This window comes from Bos mutus, chromosome 18 (genome assembly GCF_027580195.1).
Source record: "Bos mutus isolate GX-2022 chromosome 18, NWIPB_WYAK_1.1, whole genome shotgun sequence".
Classification (NCBI taxonomy): Eukaryota; Metazoa; Chordata; class Mammalia; order Artiodactyla; family Bovidae; genus Bos; species Bos mutus.
In genome coordinates, this window is record NC_091634.1 from 36,318,682 (window position 1) to 36,341,165 (window position 22,484).

Genomic DNA, 22,484 nt, shown 5'->3' on the forward strand with positions numbered 1-22,484 from the left:
TCCATTGGGGAATTGCACTGGCTGCATGGTCCTACTTGAGGCATTTGCCAGTGGAAAAAGTATAAATGAGGGTGACTCTGACACGTCTCAGGGAAAATAGGAAACCCTGAACTGTGTGTGCATACATGCATGCCTATTCAGTCGTGTGTTAAATGTTGTAAAGACTCCTGTGTCCCTTCTCAAAACCCTGGTGCTTACTCCCATGCAAAGTTTCCACTTTGATAAAAAGGTTTCCCTTGATTGTGAAGAGGATCCTGTTAAAACAGGTTTTCTTCTTCCAAGGTTGGTGGTGTGGACCCAAAGCAGCTGGCTGTTTATGAAGAGTTTGCACGCAATGTGCCTGGCTTCTTGCCTACAAATGATTTAAGTCAGCCCACAGGATTTTTAGCCCAGCCCATGAAGGTAAGTACTTGTCTTGGATTAAATTGAGGAATTTACAGTTTAATTTGAATGTTTCTGTCAGTTAATCTGTCACTTGTTCCCAGGAGCTTAAGTTACAAGGAAAAAAAATTACCCACAGCTGTTGCATTGTGGAGTGTAGCTACCCTTTGTATCACATCAGCATGGCATTTGGGAATTTTTTTAATTCACGAGGTTGATTTAACCTTCATGTTTGACATACTAAAGGAATTTACTTGGTGACCTCATGGTTTGCCCTGTTCTTTGTAAAAAGATTTTCTAAAAATTTGAAATGTTATAAAAGTTGAAAATGTGAGGGGGAAACATTTTCTTCTGAACCATTTGAACATAGGTGCTGACCTTGATGTCCCAGTCACTCTTGTATCCTTTAGTCTGTGTTTCCTTACAGAGACATTCTACGTGACCATAGTAAAACCACTGAAATCAGAGTCAACACTGATACATCAATGTCATCTAATCCTCAGACCTCATTCAAGTTTACAAAGTGTCCTAATATGGTCTTTTTATAGTAAAAGAATCTAAATCAGAATCACACACTTCAGAGAATTCCCTAGTGGTCCAGCGGATAGGGTAGGACGCCTCACTACCACTGCAGGGGCCCGGGTTTGGTTTCTTGTCAGGGAACTAAGGTCTCACAAGCTGTGTTCCCCAAATCCACCCCCCAAAAAAGAACCGCATTTCATTTAGTTGACATATTTAAAATTTTTCCCCCAAGTCAATCTAGCCTAGCTCCTTTTTTCATCTTCCATGGCCTTGACACTTTGATTACAGGCCCATGGTTTAGTGGAATGACCTGATTTGGGTTTGTACAGTATGTTCTCATGAATAGATTCAGGTAGTACATGTTTGATAGGAATAGCACAGAAATGATGCTGTGTTCTTGTTCTCTCACTGAGTTTTAACAGTTGGACTGAAAACTATATTTTCCATGGCTTGAATTACTTACTTTCATAGGCTGCAAAGAGATTATTACATGCTACAGGGGGTGCTGCCCTCAGCCTGTCTCATTGTTTATCATGCCGTCTTTATCACTTGTTTGTACTGGTGTTTGCAAAGCTTTCCACTGTCAAGTAAAACCCCCACCCCATGCCAGGGCTTATTTTGCACTGCCCCACCTAACAGCATCAACACGAAATAGTTCAGGAAGGGAAATGAAAGAGCCCTTCCATGTTTTTGATGAAAAGAAATTACGGGTAGTAAACATACTTTTAAATTGCTGCTTGTGCCAGTGAAAAGTCTTTTAATTCCACGCCTCCCCCCTCCACCCCCTTTGGTTGTTTTCTCAAAACAGCAAGCTTGGGCAACAGATGATGTAGCTCAGATTTATGATAAGTGTATTACAGAACTGGAGCAGCATCTTCACGCTATCCCGCCAACTTTGGCCATGAACCCCCAAGCTCAGGCCCTCAGAAGTCTTCTGGAGGTTGTAGTATTATCACGGAACTCTCGAGATGCCATTGCTGCTCTTGGATTGCTCCAGAAGGTTAGTGTTCTTAATCTGTTTGTTTTAGAAGACGCTGAGTTTGTATACATCTGGTGACCTGCATCATTATCTACTTTATGGTTAAGATTTTTAAAAATTAATATAAAGTAGGTTCTGTTTTGTAGTAAGCAGGTGGTTTTCTCCAGAATAGAGTGTTACAAATAGTTACAAATTTTAAAGTGCGAAGTCTTTTTTTCCCTATAAAGGTAAGATTTTCAGGAATTATGATTATTTAAGAAACTTTAAAAGATATTCCCTTAGGTTTTGAGGGACAGTTGATCTAAGTACTGGTGGGGGGCAGGGTGTGGGGCCACAATGGGTTTTGGCTCTGCTGGGACAGTGAAGCCTTTTCTGACAGTGAGGAATGTAGTAAGTATAAACTGGAAGGAACTGGGAGAGGGTGTGTGTGAGGCAAGTGGAAAGGGTTTTGGTGTGTGGGGAGAGATTCTTTACTGAGGCCTTAGAAGATACATTGTACTTTGTATCAAGGTTTGGTTATTGGCTTTGATTATTGGGCTGAGTATTTTCCATGAATCTGAATGAATGCTTTTTTCCTTCAATAGGCTGTAGAGGGCTTACTGGATGCCACCAGTGGTGCTGATGCTGACCTCCTTCTTCGCTACAGAGAGTGCCACCTCTTGGTCTTGAAAGCTCTTCAAGATGGCCGGGCATATGGGTCTCCATGGTGTAACAAACAGATCACAAGGTCAGTCCCTGTCTTAGAAGAGTAATATTTATTCAACTGCCTTCTCACATTACCACATGGCCCTGTTTATAAAATTCAAACATACGGAATTTCTAATTTTCAGTAGTGAGAATTATATGTCTTAAATGGAATGCTTTGTTTTCCAGACTTAGCAAAACTTTTAACACTGGGTTATCTGTTCTCCTTAGTTACTGGTTATTTTAAATCTTGGAAACTGATACACTGATTTTCAGTTGGTACTCAAGGCATCCTTAATTTGGAATAAGTTAACATTGAATGAAGTGGGCCCTTTATTTCACCTGATCCACAGCATGGGTGAGCCTTTATGAATAAAGGAATACTGCCTTTCCTAGGTGCCTAATTGAGTGTCGGGATGAATACAAATATAATGTGGAGGCAGTGGAGTTGCTAATTCGCAATCATTTGGTCAACATGCAACAGTATGATCTTCACCTTGCTCAGGTATGGAAAGAATTAAGTGGGAAAAGAGACTCTGGTAGTTGGGAAGTGTGTTTGCTGTCAGTGCTGTCTTTCTTACATTGTGCTTTCTGTGTTGCCAGTCAATGGAGAATGGTTTAAACTACATGGCTGTGGCATTTGCTATGCAATTGGTAAAAATACTGCTGGTGGATGAAAGGAGTGTTGCCCATGTTACTGAGGCAGATCTGTTCCACACCATTGAAACCCTCATGAGGATTAATGCTCACTCCAGAGGCAATGCTCCTGAAGGGTGAGAAGGAAATGTTTTGGGGTTGTTGTGCATTCCGCAGTTTTAGAAATGAGTGTGTAGACTTACTAACGTTACCGTTACATAACAGCTTTACCTACAACATATGGTAAGCTTTGGTGAGGCCTAATATTGTCCCTTGAAATATGAAAGCTTAACTAACTGCTGCCAAGCCCTCTTGCTGCAGACCAGTACATACAGCACTAGGTTTGGTGTCAGAGTCCTCTGTTGAAGGCCTGGCTCAGCTGCTTAAAATCTGATTTTAGACAAGTTGACTTATCCTCCCTACGTTTGTTTCTTATATAAAATGGAAATAATACCTTAAATAGCTGTTGAGAATTAAGTAACACAAAGCATGGCACATAGTGGGCATGCAGTGAATAATTTTTTGACCACAGACATCAGCTCCCTTTCATTGGGCGTTTTTTGGTCAAGAAGTGACTTAACTGAAGTCAGTCATTTGCACATTTTGTCCTCATGGGTAAACAGATAACAAAGAAAACCGAGGATAGTTTTGTTTAATCATGGGAATGGTAAATGATCATCACTCTTGTGGTTTCTATTAAATAAGCAAATTTCCAACTGTATGTCTTTGAAATCACAACCATGAGTGGACTGATTTTCATTCTGGATTTATTGTACTAGATTGCCCCAACTGATGGAAGTAGTGCGATCCAACTATGAAGCAATGATTGATCGTGCTCATGGAGGCCCTAACTTTATGATGCATTCTGGGATCTCTCAAGCCTCAGAGTATGATGATCCTCCAGGCCTGAGGGAGAAGGCAGAGTATCTTCTGAGGGAATGGGTGAATCTCTACCATTCAGCAGCAGCTGGTCGTGACAGTACCAAAGCTTTCTCTGCGTTTGTTGGACAGGTAGAGCTTTTGGAAAGAAAGGTGCTTTTTATTCAACATAAGTAGGGTGTGATGCCTCCATTATTAAAGTTCAGTATTATGTACCTGTGGTCAGTTACCTCCATACTCATGTAAACCAAAAATGTCTTCATCATTACTCAGTTAAATTGATACTGTTTATTTTCTCATCATTGGTGACTAAGCAGTAAAGTCAGCATTTGCTATCCCCTTTAGTACTTTTTATCTGATTTCAGTTGTCACAGCTACAGAATACAGTGGACCAGATAATGAATAATAAAATTGCCAGATGTATATAGTAATTTTACCAGCTTGATTATCAGCAGTGATGAGATTATGGGCTAAGTAAAGTTCTGTAACAGCCCATGTTTAAAAGTAAAATAAGGAGTCCCCTGGTGGTCTCGTGGTTAGGATTTGGTGCTTTCACTTTGGTGACTCGAGTTCAGTCCCTGGCTAGGGAACTGAGATCCTGCAAGCTGCGAGACACAGCCAAAAAACAAAAAAATAGAAAATTGAAAATATAACAGCAAAACTTAAGCATTTAAATGGTAGTGCTTTTTATCTTTCTAAATTAATTAGCTTAGCTATCTCCTAAAATAGCTTATTTCTGCATTTTGACAATTGTGTTTCTTCAAACTGAGACCAAAGCTTAGGTGTGCCACCAAAGAAAGATACAAATTATCTTTCATTTGAATGACAATTGAATATGGAAGAGCTGGTTTGAATTTTAGAAGTTGTTAGGAATTGGATTTACTTTTCAAGGTGATTTTTTTTTTTTTGTTAAATCATAATAAGTTAAGTTTCTCCCTTAAAAGAAACCAAGGAATTATCAAACATACCCTATTGAAAAGCTGCTACTGCATACTTAGAGCTTGATTTCCAATTTGGATGGAGGAATTTGAAATCAATTGGTTTTTGTGATCATTGATATTTCATGGGTATGGATGTGGCACCTGTCTCGGCTCTTCCTCTTGGCTTATATGCTCTTGTTTCTTCTCTTCATTTGAAAAAGATAATGTATTATATTTTTCTGTGCTTTTGAATCTTTTTGAGAATTCCTTTCTCCTCTTAGGCTCCCTCTTGATCATAGCAGTCTGTCCTCATTTCTTCTCCCCACTTAGTTTTTTAGATTTCATTGTACAGAAGTCCCTTTGCAAGCCATCTGTTTTGCCTAGTGTATTAATGTCAATTCAGCTGTGTTAATTATTTATCAAGGGACAGTTAACTTGACCATTATCTTGGAAACTTTTTAAAACAAGTTTTCTTTCTGGGCTTGGTTTCATTGCTTAGTAAGCACTGACCTCCCTCTGCAGCCTTAATGTTTTTACATTGTCGTCTTTTTCTTCTTTTGTACTAGCCAAATAACTTCCCTGCTTAACTTCCAGATTATGTCATAAAATTTGTACTTATCCTTTCTTTTAAATAAACTTACCCTTTTCACTTTATCTTAATTTACATTAAAATAGCTGGGTATGATCTGTGAGCTAAAATTTGGTACCTACTTATTGTATAAATTATTATTTGATTTTCCTAGTACAACTAGTTGGAGTTTCAAAAATTTTGTTGTTTTTGGTTAAGTCAGATGGAAGAAATTATCTTAAATTTTGTAAGGAAGTAAAGTATATGTAACTTAATCTCTTACTTGGGGGAAATACACATTGACCAGAATGTCTTAGTATGACTTAATGGGTTACTAAAAAGGTGGTTTAACTTGCATAGTTAACTTTTGAAATTATTGGCTATGGACTGCTTGTTTAAAATTGCCCTGTTATTCTTTTTCATTTTCCATCAAAGTTGATGGAATTCTGTCATGGGTTCTACTGTTTTACAAAGTAACAGTTAGAAATGTGACAACAGGATTAAACGAGAGAATACTTCTTGGCATGAAAATTAAACGTTTATCCATGTGTGTTATCTCATCCTGCCTTCTAATGTTTTTGTTCCCTTGGTAGATGCACCAGCAAGGAATCCTGAAGACTGATGACCTCATAACAAGGTTCTTTCGTCTGTGTACTGAAATGTGTGTTGAAATCAGTTACCGTGCTCAGGCAGAGCAGCAGCACAATCCTGCTGCTAATCCCACCATGATCCGAGCCAAGTGCTATCACAACCTGGATGCCTTTGTCCGACTCATTGCACTGCTAGTAAAGCACTCAGGGGAGGCCACCAACACTGTCACAAAGATTAATCTGCTGAATAAGGTCTGAAATCCTTTCTTGCCTTAGACTTTTGCACACTTGAAGTCTGCATCAGTGGTTCTCAACCCTACAGGGCCCTCAAAACATTTTGTAATATCCCCCTTTCTGTCCAGAAATTAAATTCATAGATAATAAGTAAACATAATAACCGAATTTTAGAAGAGGAGTGTGGTGCCTTAACTGAAAGACACCCTCTCTCAGAGCAAAACGGTATAAGGTATTTTCAGTGTGTTACTGTTTGGTAATGACTACATTAGAAGATACTTAGGGTAGTATAAGATTTGCCCCCAAGTACAGAGTTACTGTGAATGGGATGACTAGACATCTCCTTTGATAACATAAGATTGACAACTCAGATACCATGAGTGACATTGCAGTTGTCTTTGATTTTCTGAAAAGGAACAGAGTTTTTCTTTGATTTCTGCAGTGGAATTCCTGGTAATTTGAATGTTAAGATAGTGCAAAAATGAACTTAGACTTTGGTCTTGGATAGTTACAAATGGGTTTCACGTCCCCTACTCTTCAGTGGTGAAATCAAGTGGAGTGCAGGATAGTTCTGCAATGTTTCTGCAACCTAAGAGCATATCTGACCTCCCATCTCCTAAATGCCAAGAGAAGTATACATCATTTGCCTCCTGTAAGCTTTATGTCAGACCAGAAAGATTAGGTTGGTTGTGTAAACAGGATAAAATATGTACCATGCTGACTTCTAGAGCTTTAGAAAAATTTGTGGAGAGTGTACATGTCTGGTCCATGGTTATGGAAATTCAGAGAAAACATATAAAAGTACAGGGCAGATCAAACCAACGTGTGGTCCCTTTGGCTTTCAGTATATAATTTTATATTTACTTCCATGTGAGGCATAAGAATGAAAGGTATGAAGCATGACTAGAGAGTGGTAAATGAATTGTCTTCATGATTTACATGCTGTATAATCTATGTGCTCTATAGGTCCTCGGTATAGTAGTGGGAGTTCTCCTACAGGATCATGATGTTCGGCAAAGTGAATTTCAGCAACTTCCCTACCACCGAATTTTTATCATGCTGCTCTTGGAACTCAATGCACCTGAGCATGTGTTGGAAACCATTAATTTCCAGACACTTACAGCTTTCTGGTGAGTTATTATTGAAAGTAATAATGTTAAGGATTGCTGTTTTAGTGTCATAAAATTTGAGAAGAACTCTGGGTTAGAAGCATGTTGATTTACAATGCAGCTTGCATATTATCTACTTATAGTCTTTTAACTTTAAGTTGGACTGTGCTTCTGACTAAGGTTTTCTTCTTTCAGCAACACATTCCACATTTTGAGGCCTACCAAAGCTCCTGGCTTTGTGTATGCTTGGCTTGAACTGATCTCCCATCGGATATTTATTGCAAGAATGCTGGCACACACGCCACAGCAGAAGGTGTGGCTGCAGTTTATCTCCTACAGATGAAGACTGTAACTACCTGGGACTAACTAGCACTCTTAGTCATTCAGTGGTCACTGTACTTCTTTCAGGCTTAGTTGGGGGTCCTTACATTTAATGTAGAGTCAGGTCATGGGGAGAGGCATAACAGGTACTTGACCGCCTCTGCCTGAAAGCCATTCCTCAATGATTAGCGTATGGCTTCTCCAAGTTGTCATGAGTCACCTTACGTCAGCCTTGTAAGGCATTTTCCAAAAAATGTTGAGACCCTAAAGCACCTCTGTAGACAGTTATATAAAACTCTTGAGTAATGGAACTCGGGAACCTGCCACTTTTACAAGTTCTCACTCTAAATACTAAAGACTCATACATTTAGAGTTGAGGACCACTGGTCTCTACTGTATTTGAAGAATTAAGATAAAATTTGAGATAAGAGTTTTTAGTATAATTGTGAATAAACACAGTTATGAGAACATTTCTCTCTCATCTTGCAATTAAGTGGCAGATGAGTGTAAGGAAGTACCTTTGATTGACCCTTCAGATCAGAAGACAAATGTGACTACTATGGTTAAAAAAAAAGTGAAATAATCCTTAAATGGATTTGGTATTCGGTGAATAAGTGCATTCCAGGAGGAAGAACAGTACTGAATACAATCTACCCAAAGTGCACATAATTGGTATAATTGGAATATGGTAAGCAGGCCAAATTTGGGTGAAAATAAAGGATTCATGTTGTAAATTGGATGAGGTTATTTGCTAAGAGTTGAGGAATTGAACGTGGGAAAAATAAATAGTTGAGATCCAGGACTTGAAGAAATTAACAGATGTGAGTTTCTTAGTTGGCTGGGTGTTTTGTGTTCTGTCTGAAACACCCTTACCCTATTTGGTGCAGGCAGAAGGACCGAAATATCCTGGAATTTCTGGAGCCAGTTTGTTTCAAATATCATTTCCCATTATCTGCATTATTTTGCTTACTCCTTTTTTGTGCTAGTCAGTCTTTAAGAAAGGTTTATGAAGAAAATAATAGTCACAGCGTAGCTGCTTGGGCAACCTTTTTGGTGGCGGGACAGCAACTGAGTGTAATTATTACCCATGTTTCTTTCAGGGATGGCCTATGTATGCACAGTTACTGATTGATTTATTCAAATATTTAGCGCCTTTCCTTAGAAATGTGGAACTCACCAAACCTATGCAAATCCTCTACAAGGTAATTAATTTGAAATTGTAAAATCAGAATAATTAAAACCTAGCAGTTTAAAACACTTGAAAAATACTTCAACTGGCAGTATATGAGGCCTAATGTTGTTTAATTAAGCTTTTAAAGTATAACACATATTCAGAAAAGTGCAAAAATTGAACATAGTTTGTATAACCAGTGCTTGATGTTCATATATCAATGTGTGCACCAGTTAACTCTTCCAGAATTGCATTAGATTGTTTCTCCCCATATTTAACATACTTGAAATTGTCTGTTTTTCATTTTAGCAGTTGTGCAGAAGGATCTCATTGTGGATTTAGTTTGCATTTCCTTGATTTCTTAATAAGATTTTTGTGTGTAGATTGGCCAGTTGGGTATCTGCCTTTGATGATATACCTCTTCAGCCTTGTGCTCATATCCCTTTGGGATTATCTGTGTTTTTCTTCTTTTTAAACAAGGATTCTTATGTATTCTGGATGTAAGCCGTTTGATGATGTATATTCAGACATCTCCTATTCCTGTAGCTTGCATTTTCACTCCCTTAAAAGTAATGTGTTTTTTGAGGGGTAGATGCTTTAAATTCAGTGTAGTTAAACTGACCTGTTTTCTTCTTTTATTGTACGTTGCTTTTTGTGTCTTGGGTAAGAAATATTTGCTAATCTTAAATTCATTCTGTTCTGCACGTGCCTGCCCCCTACTCAAAAAACCATTAATTCTGGCTTTTACATTTACATTCAGAAAGCAAACTTAATTTTGTGAATGATGAAGGTCATTTTCTCCCCTTCCTTATACCCTCCAGCTTAATAGGTATGTAAGGCTTTTCACCAACAGTTTTAAAGTTCTTCATTTCTTGTTCAGTTGTTTAGTACCTGTATGATCTAGTTGACTGTGTATGGGCATCTCCCTAGTTTACCTGTTGATCTGCTTTTAGCCCAGTATCAAAAGGTCTTGATGGTAAGACTTACTGTAAAGGTACTCAGGTAGAGCAGAATGTTCTTCAACTGCTCTCTTGTAACACTATTTTGGCTATTCTGTATCATTTGCAGTTCCATAAAACTTTGCAATTAGCTTTACTTATAAAACTTTCTGGGATTTAGATTGAGATTTCACTGAATATGTAGATCAACTTGGAGAAAACAGATGCCTTAATAATATCGAACCTTTCAACCCATGTGTATCTCCATTTAGTTGTTAGGTCTTTAATTTTACTTCCCTTAGACTTATGTTCCAGATATTGATGTTTTTGTGAAATTGTATAATGTTTTTATAAATCTGTAGTTTTGTAGGTACCATTTTCTGGTTAAGGAAATGCCCTTTTAATCATAATTTGCTGATAGTTTTAAAAATCATTAAAATGAGTATTGAATTTTATTGGATGCTTTCTTGAACTCAAAGTCATGTGTTTTTTTGTCAGTGTTATTAGTCCATTAATTTTCAGATTCTTAAACTGCCATTGCATTCATTTGTGGATCATTTGGTTGTGATGTATCACTGATTTCCATTTCTACTATTTAGGATTTTTTTTTGTTTTTAGTTTTCATGTCATTTTGGGATCAAAGTTATGCTACTTTTATTGAAGGGGTTGGAAAATAATCTTTTTGTATTAAGATTGTGAATAGTGTTAATTTTTCCTTAAATATTTGTAAGGATTTGGCAGTAAAGCCAGCCAAAGTAAAGCCTCTTCCTCTTTGAGGAAAGAGTTTTAACAAATATTTAACTTCTTTATTATAAAGGGCTATTCAGATTTTCTTTTTTGTTTGGGTTTTGGTAAGTTGTATTTTTTATAAACTCTGGATACCTAGTTTTGCCTTTTTTTCCCTCCAGTTAAATTTATAATAGTAAAAATGTTACTCTTGTTTTCTTAATGTGGAAACAACCAATGTTTTTCTTGTTTTTGAAAAATAGGGCACTTTAAGGGTGCTGCTGGTTCTTTTGCATGATTTTCCTGAGTTCCTTTGTGATTACCATTATGGATTTTGTGACGTGATCCCACCTAATTGTATCCAGCTAAGAAATCTGATCCTGAGTGCCTTCCCAAGAAACATGAGGCTCCCAGACCCATTCACTCCTAATCTGAAGGTAAAGTTCTAAATAGTTTTAAGGAAAAGAAAGTTGTTTGTTAGTATTTTAGTCCTTTCTCTGCTAAGAGAGGTATATGCTGCCCCCAGAACACACATACCTACAAGTTACCTGTTGGATAACGTTGCTCTTTGGGGGGAAGCAGTTATGTTATTAAACCTGATAAAGTATGAGACTGACTGCTTCTGGATATTGGTTCACAGTATTTGTCTAGTTGCTGTTTTCAGTTTTTTTATTAAATTTAGCTGTATTTATAGAACCTCAACCTGGGTATTGGGCCAGTCATTTGTTGGGTGGCCCCACTAGTGGCAGAGCATTGCAGAATAGACACTAGTAATGCCATATTTCATAGGTGTGTATTTGCATTTTGTTTAAACTGTCAAAATAAAAGAAGGGACTGTTTTAAGATCATACCACCCCTTACATGGCTACTGTAAGTTTTATTAAAGTAGAGAATATGATGTCTTACTTTGCTGGGATATCTTTTCAAAGAGTAGGGCTCTTGGTGAGCAAAGAGTCTCATTCTGTATTTTAAACTAGACTTCTACAAGATACCTATTGTGCCTTATTTTAAGAAGGATAAAATAGTATAGAATGAGAAATTACTATCATTTTGTATATAGGTACCTTTGAGTAATCTGTTTCTTCTAATAACATTTTGCTGTGCAGCAGAAATTAACACATTATAAATTGCTGTATTTCAGTAAAATGTTTTTAAACGATTGAGTACTCTTCAAGACAAAATTTTATATAAACAACTTTCTAACATAGAGACAGTTTGCTATTAAGGCCCTACAAATGCTTCTGATTGTGATTCTTGTATTTGTTTGTGGCAGGTGGATATGTTGAGTGAAATTAACATCGCTCCCCGGATTCTCACCAATTTTACTGGAGTGATGCCACCTCAATTCAAAAAGGATTTGGATTCCTATCTTAAAACTCGATCACCTGTCACTTTCCTGTCTGATCTGCGCAGCAACCTACAGGTTAATTGGTTTGACTGAAACTCTTGGTTGTGTCTTTATAGAAAATACTTTATATGCATAGTTAGTCCTGTGCATGGTCTCATTTCAACCTGCTTTAAAGGTTTTAAAGCACATTGTCATTTTTAATGGTTAGATGAGATTATATTATACATTTTAGCATAAGTACATATATTCATCCTATACATCTATAGCATAATCTTGGAAGAGGCAGCCAGGGAATGGACTGGTTTTCTGTAAGAATAGATTGCTGATAATCGCTCCCATACTCTAATAAGACTTCTAAATTGGATTCTGATTCAGTTTGCTGTATAGAAAATGATTGAGGCTATATTATTTTTCCGGTCTTCCCATACCAAGAAACCACATCTTTTTCCCTCTTCAATTTTTTTTTTTTAAATAAGTGAGATAATGCATATTTTGACTTTATAAACTTTATTTTTGTGCTGGTAACTGTTAAAGCTTTAGTGTCCCAAGGGAAATCATACCTCTTTTATTGACACACTATCTTTGAGCATCTGTGTATTTGTTACATAACCATACAAAATCAAAGCAGATTTCTAAAATTTAAGTCACAGAGAATATTGGGAGCAGTTCAGCTTTTCTCTGAAAGTCATAAAAAGGATTCTTAGAACTATCGGTGCCTAAATCAATGCTTAAATCACTATCGGTGCGAGTAAGTCAGGAGCTTTCTGTTTTGTTCACTTAGGTATCCAATGAGCCTGGTAATCGCTACAACCTCCAGCTCATTAATGCACTGGTGCTCTATGTAGGGACTCAGGCCATTGCACACATCCACAACAAGGGCAGCACACCTTCAATGAGCACCATCACGCACTCAGCTCACATGGACATCTTTCAGAACCTGGCTGTGGATTTGGACACTGAAGGTGAGTGAAGCCAGCCAGTTCTCAGAGTCAAGTTTTCTGTGTATTTGGTCATAGTCTGGTCCTAAAAATACTTTAAGCCACAACAGAGAATGTTCTGTCAATATGATTATAGGTCTGGCTGATTATTTAATTCAGTAGTATCTGCTCAATGCAGAAAACACAGAAAAGCGTAAAGGGGGTAAAAAACCATCCAGAATCCTTACCACATCAGTTAATATTTCAGTATATACGAGTGTATTGTTTTGTTTTTTTTTAGTGTAAAAATAAACATTTTTTTTACTAGCCTCTCTAAAGATAGGCTCACTTGTTTTGCTAGCCTGCTTTTTGTTCCAGCATTATTGGTGCCTCTTTGCCAGGCAGAATGTTACATATTCCATGTGTAAAGAAAGATTAATGAATAGGACTCCCCCTACCTGCTTTGCAAAATGTTCACATTATAATTTCTGGTGTAGGTTATCTCACGTGCTTAAACTACATCTTTTGGTCTGTATTCATTGTAATAGAGACCCAAGTAGGTGGTGACCAACCTACTTGTCCTGCTTGTCTTGGCTTTTTCCGCTATGGATCCTTGAGAGGCTAATTTTAAGTATATGTTGCTGCTACTGCTAAGTCGCGTCAGTCGTGTCCGACTCTGCGACCCCATAGACGGCAGCCCACCAGGCTCCCCCGTCCCTGGGATTCTCCAGGCAAGAACACTGGAGTGGGTTGCCATTTCCTTCTCTAATGCACGAAAGTGAAAAGTCAAAGTGAAGTCACTCAGTCGTGTCCAACTCTTAGTGACCTCATGGACTGCAGCCTACCAGGCTTCTCTGTCCATGGAGTTTTCCAGGCAAGAGTACTGGAGTGGGGTGCCACTGCCTTCTCCAATTTTAAGTATATACTACTTGCATATTTGTGGCGGGGGGCGGGGGGCGGGTCTGAGACAGCTTAAAAATCAAGATTTAACACAGGTAAATACCACTGCATCCAGAACCCAACAGCAAAAAAAGAGGGTAGTCTCCAAGGCAGTGTTGAAGCTCACTGTGAGTAATACCAAGCAGACACAGACAACCAAATCCAGTTAAGATGAGGCTAGCTTCAGAGTAGAGACTGGGAACCCTTGGTGGGTTATCCCCAAAGTAAACCCCTTATAGAGGGACTGTGAGGTCAAAACTATTTTCATGATGAAACATTTGCGTTTTTCCACTCATTTTATTACTAGTGTACAGTGAAGGTTTCCAGAGGCTACATGAATGAAATACCATACTGGAAACAGTCTGAACAAAAGGGCAGAAATGAGAATCCAACAGAATGTAAAACACTGACTACTCTATATAATAATAAAGTTTTTTTGGGGGGAAATACTTAAATTTTATATTTACATGTTATATTACTATGCAATAGTTCTCAAAAATAGTTTTCAACTAAAAAATTTTTTAATGTGGAAAATAGTGAAGTAAAAACCCACAGAAATGAAAACTCTTTGGGGGTCCAAGTCCCACTGGTTGAAACAAAGGATAACATGACAGCCTTTATCAGAAATCCAAACCCTAGCCAGTCAGAATGATTCAGCCTTTGAAGAACAAATTCTCGCTAAACTGTCTTAATTTCTAGGTCGGTATCTCTTCTTGAATGCAATTGCAAATCAGCTGCGGTACCCAAATAGCCACACTCACTACTTCAGCTGCACCATGCTGTACCTTTTTGCAGAGGCCAACACTGAAGCTATTCAAGAACAGATCACAAGGTAAGACAGAAGTCTGTTTTTCGGAGTTTCTAAATGGAACCTCTTCCCTTTTATTATGAATTCTGAGTGTTTTTCCTATGGATTCCGTGTTCACCGAGTATCTGTGTTAAATGCATGTGTGTTCAGGCGTGTCTGATTCTTTGAGACCCTATGGACTGTAGCCCACCAGGCTGCTTTGTCCAGACAAGAACACTGGACAAGTACTGGGCTTCTCCAGACAAGAATACTGGAGTGGATAGCCTTTCCTTCTCCAAGAGATCTTCCCAGCCCAAGAATGGAGCCCACATCTCTTGCATCTGCACAGGCAGGCAGATTCTTTACTATTGAACCACCTTGGAAGCCCATGTGTTAAATAGTTGTGAACAAAAGGACTTGGTTCCTGCCCTCCTGAAATAGTCTGATGGGCACCAAAAAAACCCCCCACACACAAACAGAATTACTAATCATTGTTAAAACCAAAAAGTAGGTGTCAACACAAGGTGCCAGTACTTTTATAGATTAGGGATTTTTCCCAAGTGGTGTTGTCAGCATATTTAACCTGAGTCCTGAAGCATCAGGCCTTTCAAAGGCCAGGTTAAAGAGCTTAAACTTGTCTTCATTACCTGTAGGTAGTAAGGTTTTAAGCAGGAGAAATAACAGGATCATACTTGTGTTTTACTAACAATAGTTAGGAATCTATTACAGATTGCTTGGACTATATACAGCATTTGCAAATTAGGAAATGGGAACATCCTAGTGAGAGATATACAGGCAAACTTAAAGAACTGGACCAGACTTCTTAAACTTGCCCCTTCACATATTATTAGCTTCTAGGTATTAATATTCCTTAGTTGTATATACTAAAAATTAATTAGTATTATTAGATGTTTAGATGGTAAGTCCTTTTTGTGATTACATATAAAGCATCAGTGAACATCCTTGTACTCATGTCTTTGTTGCTGTGCTTTATTTACGTCTTTAGGATAAATTTAGAAGTACAGTTGGTTAGGTCAAAGAATGTGAATATTTAAGCCAATACTGACTGCCATTCAGAAGAATCATCCCCCCCAGTTTACATGTGTACTAGTAGCATTAAAATCCTTACTTCCTATTTGAGTATTTATTCTTTAAGTGATTACCTTCTCTGTGCCATGTAATCTATTATCTATTACCTTAGTTTTCTAGGCTCAGTAATGGGAAGAGGTGGGGTTCAAACCTACTTTATGTAATTCTAGGATCTATTTATGCTAACTTCTGTATATCCACCTTCCTTTTCTAAAGCTAATAGAGAAGTGGTCATGATCTGGTGTTTTCCTGTGCATTGATGAACTTTTTCTTCCATCCTCCAGGGTTCTTTTGGAACGGTTGATTGTAAATAGGCCACATCCTTGGGGTCTTCTTATTACCTTCATTGAGCTGATTAAAAATCCAGCATTTAAATTCTGGAACCATGAATTTGTACACTGTGCCCCAGAAATTGAAAAGTGAGTCAAAAGTAATTGTTTTCATTGTTTCAGTCTTAAGACAGGAGAAATAATCATTTGATGGCTTCAGCTTGGGTGGGTGATTAAGAAGGGAGTAGTAGCCAAAATTAGTAAGACACAAGGTTTGGTCAGGCCTGAATTTTTCTCACCAGCTTGTACTTGTCTTCATTCTTCAGGTTATTCCAGTCCGTCGCACAGTGCTGCATGGGACAAAAGCAGGCTCAGCAAGTAATGGAAGGGACAGGTGCCAGTTAGATGGAACCACATCTCTGTTGTAAATGTGTCTGCCTGGAGGTCCCACTGTACCAAGTTCATAAACTGGCTGAAGATCCTTTCAGCTCTTCCTGACTTGCCCGGCCCTTTGGTTCTTGGGTATCTGCCCCAATTACTGTTTGGGTCAGCTACCTGTCTATGTGGACACGTTCCAAAGTTTAAATGCATTTTTTTGACTCTTGGCCAAAATTTAGAAGATGCTGTGAATATCATTTTGAACTTGTGTAAATATATGAAAGAGAAAACCTTTGTCTGAAACTTCTTGGGTTTGTGCAAAATGTGTTCAAGGCAAGTAGGTAAACTGGTACCTGCCCAATTTATAATGGAAGGAGCTGCTGATGCCATGCACTTGTCTGGGGGTGGGGTGGGGTGGGGACGGGCATAGCGCCATGTCTTCTGACATTCCAGGTGTCCCAAAGAATAGCAAGAAAGCCAGTTTAAATATTGTGTAACTTTTTTTTAAAAGTATGGACAGGGACCTTGAAAATCACCAAGTTGTTTTTTAAAAATGTGGATGTGTAGAATCTGGTATGCTAGGAACATGTGCAGAGTTCACATTTGAGATCCCATGGGTTTTTTATTTTACCTCTTCCCCACATCTACAGCTTGCTGCTGGGAGAGCATCATTTTCTCTTTGCTGCTGGAGAACACACCCTCTTGGGCCCTGTGAGACACTTTTTATAAAGGGAAGCCAAACCAGGCCTAAAGCTCCCCCATCTCTCATTATAGTAACTTGTAAATTGTGCAGAAAGGAGCCAAATAGTAGGAATTGCCCTTCCCCATTATCCCAATGAATGGCCATACAGGCTGAGTTCAACAACAAAGTCAAAAAGACCAATACAGCCCCTTTTGTAAGGATTTTGAATGTTTTGCAAGTATATTGGTCCATGTGTTGTATTTTGTAGCCTTTCTAGTTCCTGGCTTTAGCCTCCCTACTTCTTCTATGTGTATGTGTACTGTAGTCACACATTAAAGTTATGACACACGAGTCCACTGTGCCTTTCTCAGTAGCAGCCAGTGCTGGTGGTGAGAAGGAACGTGGACCACCCAGCCTTCCCATTGGGCAACACCAACTTCTGCTGAATGCTAGGTTTTTCCACTACCAATGTAGCATCTTTAAACAAGGAAGTGATTTCTGTGTAGTGTTTTCCTTTTCCTTTCTCAAAGTTAACTGCACCAGGTTTCTGTGGTTAAATTCAAAATGCCAGTTTAAAAAAAATAGACCCTCATGGCGTTTTGATATAATTTTTAAAAGAAAAGGAATAGGAGTAGGTACATATTTTATATTTATCCCACTTGAAATATATACAAGATAAATAGAAATCTTACATGGGGGCTTGTATGTCACTGGTATCTTAGGCTGCTAAGGAATTAAAATAACTGCTCAGAGTTCCAGTAACATAGCTTACTAAATCCTCCAACAGGAACAGTTTTTTAAAAAAGGGAAAGTGGTTGCTCAAGACCTACCAGGTCTACTTTCAAACTCCATGTTATTAAATGCTGCTGCTAAGTCGCTTCAGCGTGTCCGACTCTGTGCAACCCCATAGACTGCAGCCCACCAGGCTCCCCCATCCCTGGGATTCTCCAGGCAAGAACACTGGAGTGGGTTGCTGTTTCCTTCTCCAATGCATGAAAGTGAAAAGTGAAAGTGACGCCTCTCAGTCGAGACTACAACAAAATGTATCACTATCACATTTCTGCTTTGGTTCAAACTCGATAACAAAACAGCTATAAAGTTTATCAGTGTTAGTAACAGCAGCAATTCACAAGTCTACTGCTCCCAATCCTTCAGCATGTCACTCTTACCTTGGCGTACATCCTATTTTGTTAATTTCGCTACTTTTCCTTTTGGTATTAGTACAAAACACAAAGCAAAAGATCCAAATTTTACTTCTTTCCAAGTATCAGTGCATACTAGCTTAGCATGAAGTTCCTCTTCGGGATACTCCTTCAGGCAGAAGGGAGCCTGCTAACGTGTCAGCTCCAACAGCCGGTGTAGAATCATCTTCTGACCATAACGCACCTGTAAGGCTTGCTGTTCCCTCCAGCTAAGTGCCGCATAGGCCTCCTTATTGCTGAGTAAATCTTGCTCAGTTTTTAAGTCTGTGGCATAGGTTTGCAGGGTCAACAATACACTGTCCCGAAGAAGCTGTCTCCATGATGCTTTGAGTTTGGGGATATCTGTGATTGTCAGGCTGTCTTCTTCACTTTTATCATCTTCCCATCCATTCTGGTCTTTAAACTCTCTGAACTCCTCAGCAGGCATGCACAGTACCTAGAAGCAACCATGGGGCCCTTTAAAGTAGGATGTAATACTTGCATGTTTCTGAAACTGATTCAGAGAAGCTGGCCTATCCTGGCAGCATTTAATTGTACTCTGTCCAGGCCACCTTTCTTCTCATCTAGCTCTAAATACTCATTTTGAGCATGTACCTTGAGTGTAGTGGCCAGTTCCTCTTCAGTCAGTACCTCTTCACGCCCAATCACAAAGGCTCCCTCTTCCCCTACCATCTCCAATTTGCATAAGAAATCCCAGCGTTCATAGAGTAGGAGCCTTTCAGCTTCAACTTTTGTCCCTATAGATAGAAGTACTGGTGTGAAAGTCTTGGTAAACCCAAAACCTCATTTCTCCTTAGTCCACAAAAAGGGGGCAGGATAGACACACACTGGTGTCTGAGTTAACCACTCACCCTGTAACGCGGCTTCACGAACAGTTACCATCTGAATGTCAGCTGTGTCATTCGTGTTGTCGGGATACGGTTCAGCAAAACCATACATGTGAATCAGTTGCCAGTTAGCCATTTGCCCGTAAGTGTTGAAGATCTCATGGCCTTTAGGAATGGGCTGAATGGCCACCATCCGAAGACAAGTCTGGGGTGGAAGGGTTCAGAAGCTGGGGTCAAGCCCTTTCCAGGCCACCCCTAAGAAGATGACTTCACTTCCCAGGAAAGTATAGTTCCCACCAACAGTTATAGTTCAGCAATGAGGCTGATGCTATACCTACCAACATTCTACTTTTAGTTAAGATCCTGTGCTGTAGAATAAAACATTTGAGGCTTACAAAAGTCTAAACAGCCCAACGCTTTAGTAGGTGAAACTTCTGCTCAGTCATCTCAAGCACTTCAAAAAGCTGCTAGCTTTAAAAAATGAATTAAGGAGGACCTCCGGGTGGTCTTGGTGGTTAAGACTCCAAGCTTCCACTGCAGCGAGGTGTGGGTTCCATCCCTGCTTGGGGAACTAAGATCCCATGTGCCTCACAGTGCAGCCAAAAAAAACCCAGATCAAAGGAAATTCACTGGTGGTTTAGAGATTAGGACTCAATCCCTGGTTGGGTAACTAAGATATGCACAGCTCTGCAAAAAAAGCCAACAAAAAACTCAACCCAGATCAAAGTAGGAACAGCAAATAGAGACAAGGTTTTAAAAATAACAGCCATTTCCTAATTTTTAACTCCATAAACTTACATCTTTTCTTGCAACTTTCCACTTAGCAAATAGAACAGATATAAACACAGTCCTGGTATCATCTTAAACCCTTTCTTAGGAACATCCCCTCTTCTGAAAAGTACTGACGCTATGGCTGTTGCAGATTGTTGTCCACAGGGCCCTGACACAATCTCAGCTCACTGGCACTGCACAGAACAGACCTAAAGCACCAAAACAATGGCACAGGTTTAGCAGAGGATAACCCCAACTTTCTTTGAGGGCTTTAATTTGTGTTCAAAGAACTTCACTGTAATATGCAAGCAAAGTACATAGCAGAGGAACTAATTTCACCTACTGATTTCTAGTATGAGGAGAACTGAGCCCATTTGGCTCAACTGCCAGGCCAGCATGAAGAAGACATTGGTTCGATTCAAATGCCCAAGCATCAAGGCACAGAAACAAGAACTGGGAGGCATCCACTCACTGGAGAGTATTCTAGATTGGCATTGTGATTGGCTAAATGGTTTAGTATGTCTGCAGCAGGCACCATCAAAGGGGAGTTTGGCTCCTTTTCATCCTCCTCTTCCTCCAGTGGTTCCTGAAAGCTGCCACAGAGAGAACTTGGCTAAAGCCCAGTGTTGGGGTGGGGCTCACTGTTCTTTCCCTTCTGGTCACTCAACAGAGTTCTAAAGAAGAGAGTCCTGTGCAAGGCTCTACTCACTGACCTGTAGGCCATCACAAGAGCCACGAGCTGGCGGTAGAGTTCCAGAGATCGGACCCTGGGGCTGAAAAGATCGGGGTGGGCGTCCATGAAGGGCAGCACAATGGAATAATACTCGCTGCGGATGTTGACCAAATCCTTCTCCACGGCCTCGGGTACGCCTGTGCCCTGCAGCAATCGCCGGCGCTCCTCCTCTGGCCTGCAGTGACACCCCCACCCGGGTTCTTCACCCAATCTACCGAGACTAGCGCTTGGCACCCGTGTCCCAAGGGCAAGCGGTTCGAGCCAGGCTACGTACGGTGTTGGCGTTCCCCAGCCCCTTCTACGGCTCTCACCAGAACATGGGGTGCTGCAAGCGGCCCAGCTCGGGCCAGAGCGCAAAGTAGGGGCTCCAGGGCGAGGCCGGGGCCTGCATCTCGTGGAGTAGCGCCAGCAGCAGCGGCACCCAGCCCGACTGGCTCTGCAGCGCGCCTCGCTCTGGGGGAGACACGGAGATTAGGGACCCCGCGGGCCCAATTCGGCGTCTCTCCACCCCTGTCGGCGTGCCCACCTCGTTCCAGCACACCGCTGATGGAGCAGGTGTGCTGCGACAGGAGCGCGGCCCGCGGCACCGCGAACAGCAGTTCCCCGGGCTGCACGCTCTCCCGGGCCACCATGCCGTAGCCGGCCACCGTGCCCTGCCGGCTCACCGCCACCTGAGCAGAGAGAATGGCCCCTCAGAGCTGGCCCGCGCCCGCTTCCCCGCTGCACCCACCTCCCCCAGTCCCCCTCTCACCTTGGGACTCAGCTCCAGTCCCACCCGCTGGCACCAGCTCAGGAAGCTGGCCACCGGGGCCGGGTCGTCGTCGCTGCCCGCAGGCCCGGCCACCTAAGACAGGCAAGCGCAGTGGCGCGGCCCCGCCCGGGAGAGCTCGCTGGGGGCGGAGAAGGGGGCGCGCGCGCGGAGGAAGGCCCGGGGTTGGGGAGGGGACGCGAAGAGCGGCGAATGACCCGCGGCAGGCCGCGGAGCGGCGCGCGAGAGAGTGGCGTGGCGCGGTGGAGAGGGGTGCACCCGCGCCGCCCGCCGTAACTTACCCGCCGGCGCTTTGCCTGGGTCGCCATGGTCCGAGGGCGCGGAGCCTCAGGCGTCTGTAGACCCGCACCGGCGCTTCCGGCGTCCGGGGGGCCGGGCTTTCGAGGGCGGGGCCTATGTCCCCGCCCCGGACAACGTGACTTTCATTTCGCCTTCGCTCGGAAGACAAGCAGGCATTTGCACTCAGCACAGAATCGGACACGACTGAAGCGACACAGCAGCAGCAGCAGCAGCAGCAGCAGCAGCAGCAGGAGCTCTTGAACTGTGGTGCTGGAGAAGACTCTTGAGAGTCCCTTGGACTGCAAGGAGATCCAACCAGTCCATCCTAAAGGAAATCATTCCTGAATATTCATTGGAAGGACTGATGTTGAAGCTGAAACTCCAATACTTTGGCCACCTGATGCGAAGAACTGACTCATTGGAAAAGACCCTGATGCTGGGAAAGATTGAAGGCGGGAGGAGAAGGGGACGACAGAGGATGAGATGGTTGGATAGCATCACCGACTCAATGGACATGGGTTTGAGTAGGCTCCGGGAGTTGGCTATGGACAGGGAGGCTTGACGTGCTGCAGTCCATGGGGTCGCAAAGAGACAGACACGACTGGGCGACTGAACTGAACTGATACCATTCCGGCTGAAAACATCTTTGAGGCCAAGTGTCCGCAGCTGGGTTTAGAAAACGTGCGGTTGGGTGCATGAAGGCGTGTCCTTTTGCCGCCTTGAGCGTGGTCTGAGCCAGGCACAATGCTTTCCCGAGTAGGTCTCTGACAGCAGAGGTAGAAGCCGGGTTGAAGTGCAAAATTTGGTTTCTGGATGCGAAGGGAAGGCCTCGCGAG

General features: G+C 41.2%; 2 protein-coding genes across 11 annotated transcripts in view; one reads left to right on the top strand and one right to left on the bottom strand.

Moving 5' to 3' along the window:
* Positions 1–16,675, top strand: part of CNOT1 (CCR4-NOT transcription complex subunit 1) — an 82,873-nt gene extending 66,198 nt beyond the window's left edge. For 4 of the 9 annotated variants that reach the window (XM_070388325.1, XM_070388327.1, XM_070388326.1 and 1 more), the window contains 16 exons: positions 283–402; positions 1,712–1,903; positions 2,467–2,609; positions 2,963–3,071; positions 3,170–3,339; positions 3,982–4,234; positions 6,163–6,411; positions 7,360–7,523; positions 7,698–7,815; positions 8,924–9,025; positions 10,922–11,095; positions 11,932–12,081; positions 12,788–12,968; positions 14,562–14,694; positions 16,023–16,157; positions 16,334–16,675. In XM_070388325.1, the coding sequence (XP_070244426.1) occupies positions 283–402; positions 1,712–1,903; positions 2,467–2,609; positions 2,963–3,071; positions 3,170–3,339; positions 3,982–4,234; positions 6,163–6,411; positions 7,360–7,523; positions 7,698–7,815; positions 8,924–9,025; positions 10,922–11,095; positions 11,932–12,081; positions 12,788–12,968; positions 14,562–14,694; positions 16,023–16,157; positions 16,334–16,412 (2,472 nt within the window). In that variant the 3' untranslated portion in view covers positions 16,413–16,675. The remainder of the gene's footprint in view (positions 1–282; positions 403–1,711; positions 1,904–2,466; positions 2,610–2,962; positions 3,072–3,169; positions 3,340–3,981; positions 4,235–6,162; positions 6,412–7,359; positions 7,524–7,697; positions 7,816–8,923; positions 9,026–10,921; positions 11,096–11,931; positions 12,082–12,787; positions 12,969–14,561; positions 14,695–16,022; positions 16,158–16,333) is intronic. The other 5 variants (XM_070388328.1, XM_005899911.3, XM_005899912.3 and 2 more) reach the window with 2 other exon arrangements.
* Positions 16,676–16,817: 142 nt separating this feature from the next.
* On the bottom strand, positions 16,818–21,807 carry SETD6 (SET domain containing 6, protein lysine methyltransferase). 2 transcript variants are annotated; one of them, XM_070388334.1, is made up of 9 exons: positions 21,651–21,807; positions 21,352–21,444; positions 21,127–21,271; positions 20,912–21,053; positions 20,581–20,640; positions 20,340–20,460; positions 19,121–19,301; positions 18,864–19,006; positions 16,818–18,705 (listed from the first exon to the last, which is right to left on the bottom strand). In XM_070388334.1, the coding sequence occupies exons 1-9, from the start codon at positions 21,675–21,677 to the stop codon at positions 18,400–18,402; spliced, it is 1,218 nt and encodes a 405-aa protein (XP_070244435.1). In that variant the 5' UTR covers positions 21,678–21,807; the 3' UTR covers positions 16,818–18,399. The 2 variants fall into 2 exon arrangements, with proteins under 2 accessions (XP_070244435.1, XP_070244434.1); XM_070388333.1 differs by having other exon boundaries at positions 20,581–20,775; positions 21,651–21,806.
* Between the last annotated feature and the right edge of the window lie 677 nt (positions 21,808–22,484).

Bases quoted from the DNA above. Each gene is read 5' to 3' on its own strand.
- SETD6 (XM_070388333.1), bottom strand. From the start codon at position 21,677: ATGGCGACCCAGGCAAAGCGCCGGCGG. The intron at 21,445-21,650 runs GTAAGTTACGGC...TGCCTGTCTTAG, and splicing joins CCCAGGCAAAGCGCCGGCGG to GTGGCCGGGCCTGCGGGCAG. The intron at 20,461-20,580 runs GTCAGTGAGTAG...TCTCTGTGGCAG, and splicing joins GCTCTTGTGATGGCCTACAG to CTTTCAGGAACCACTGGAGG.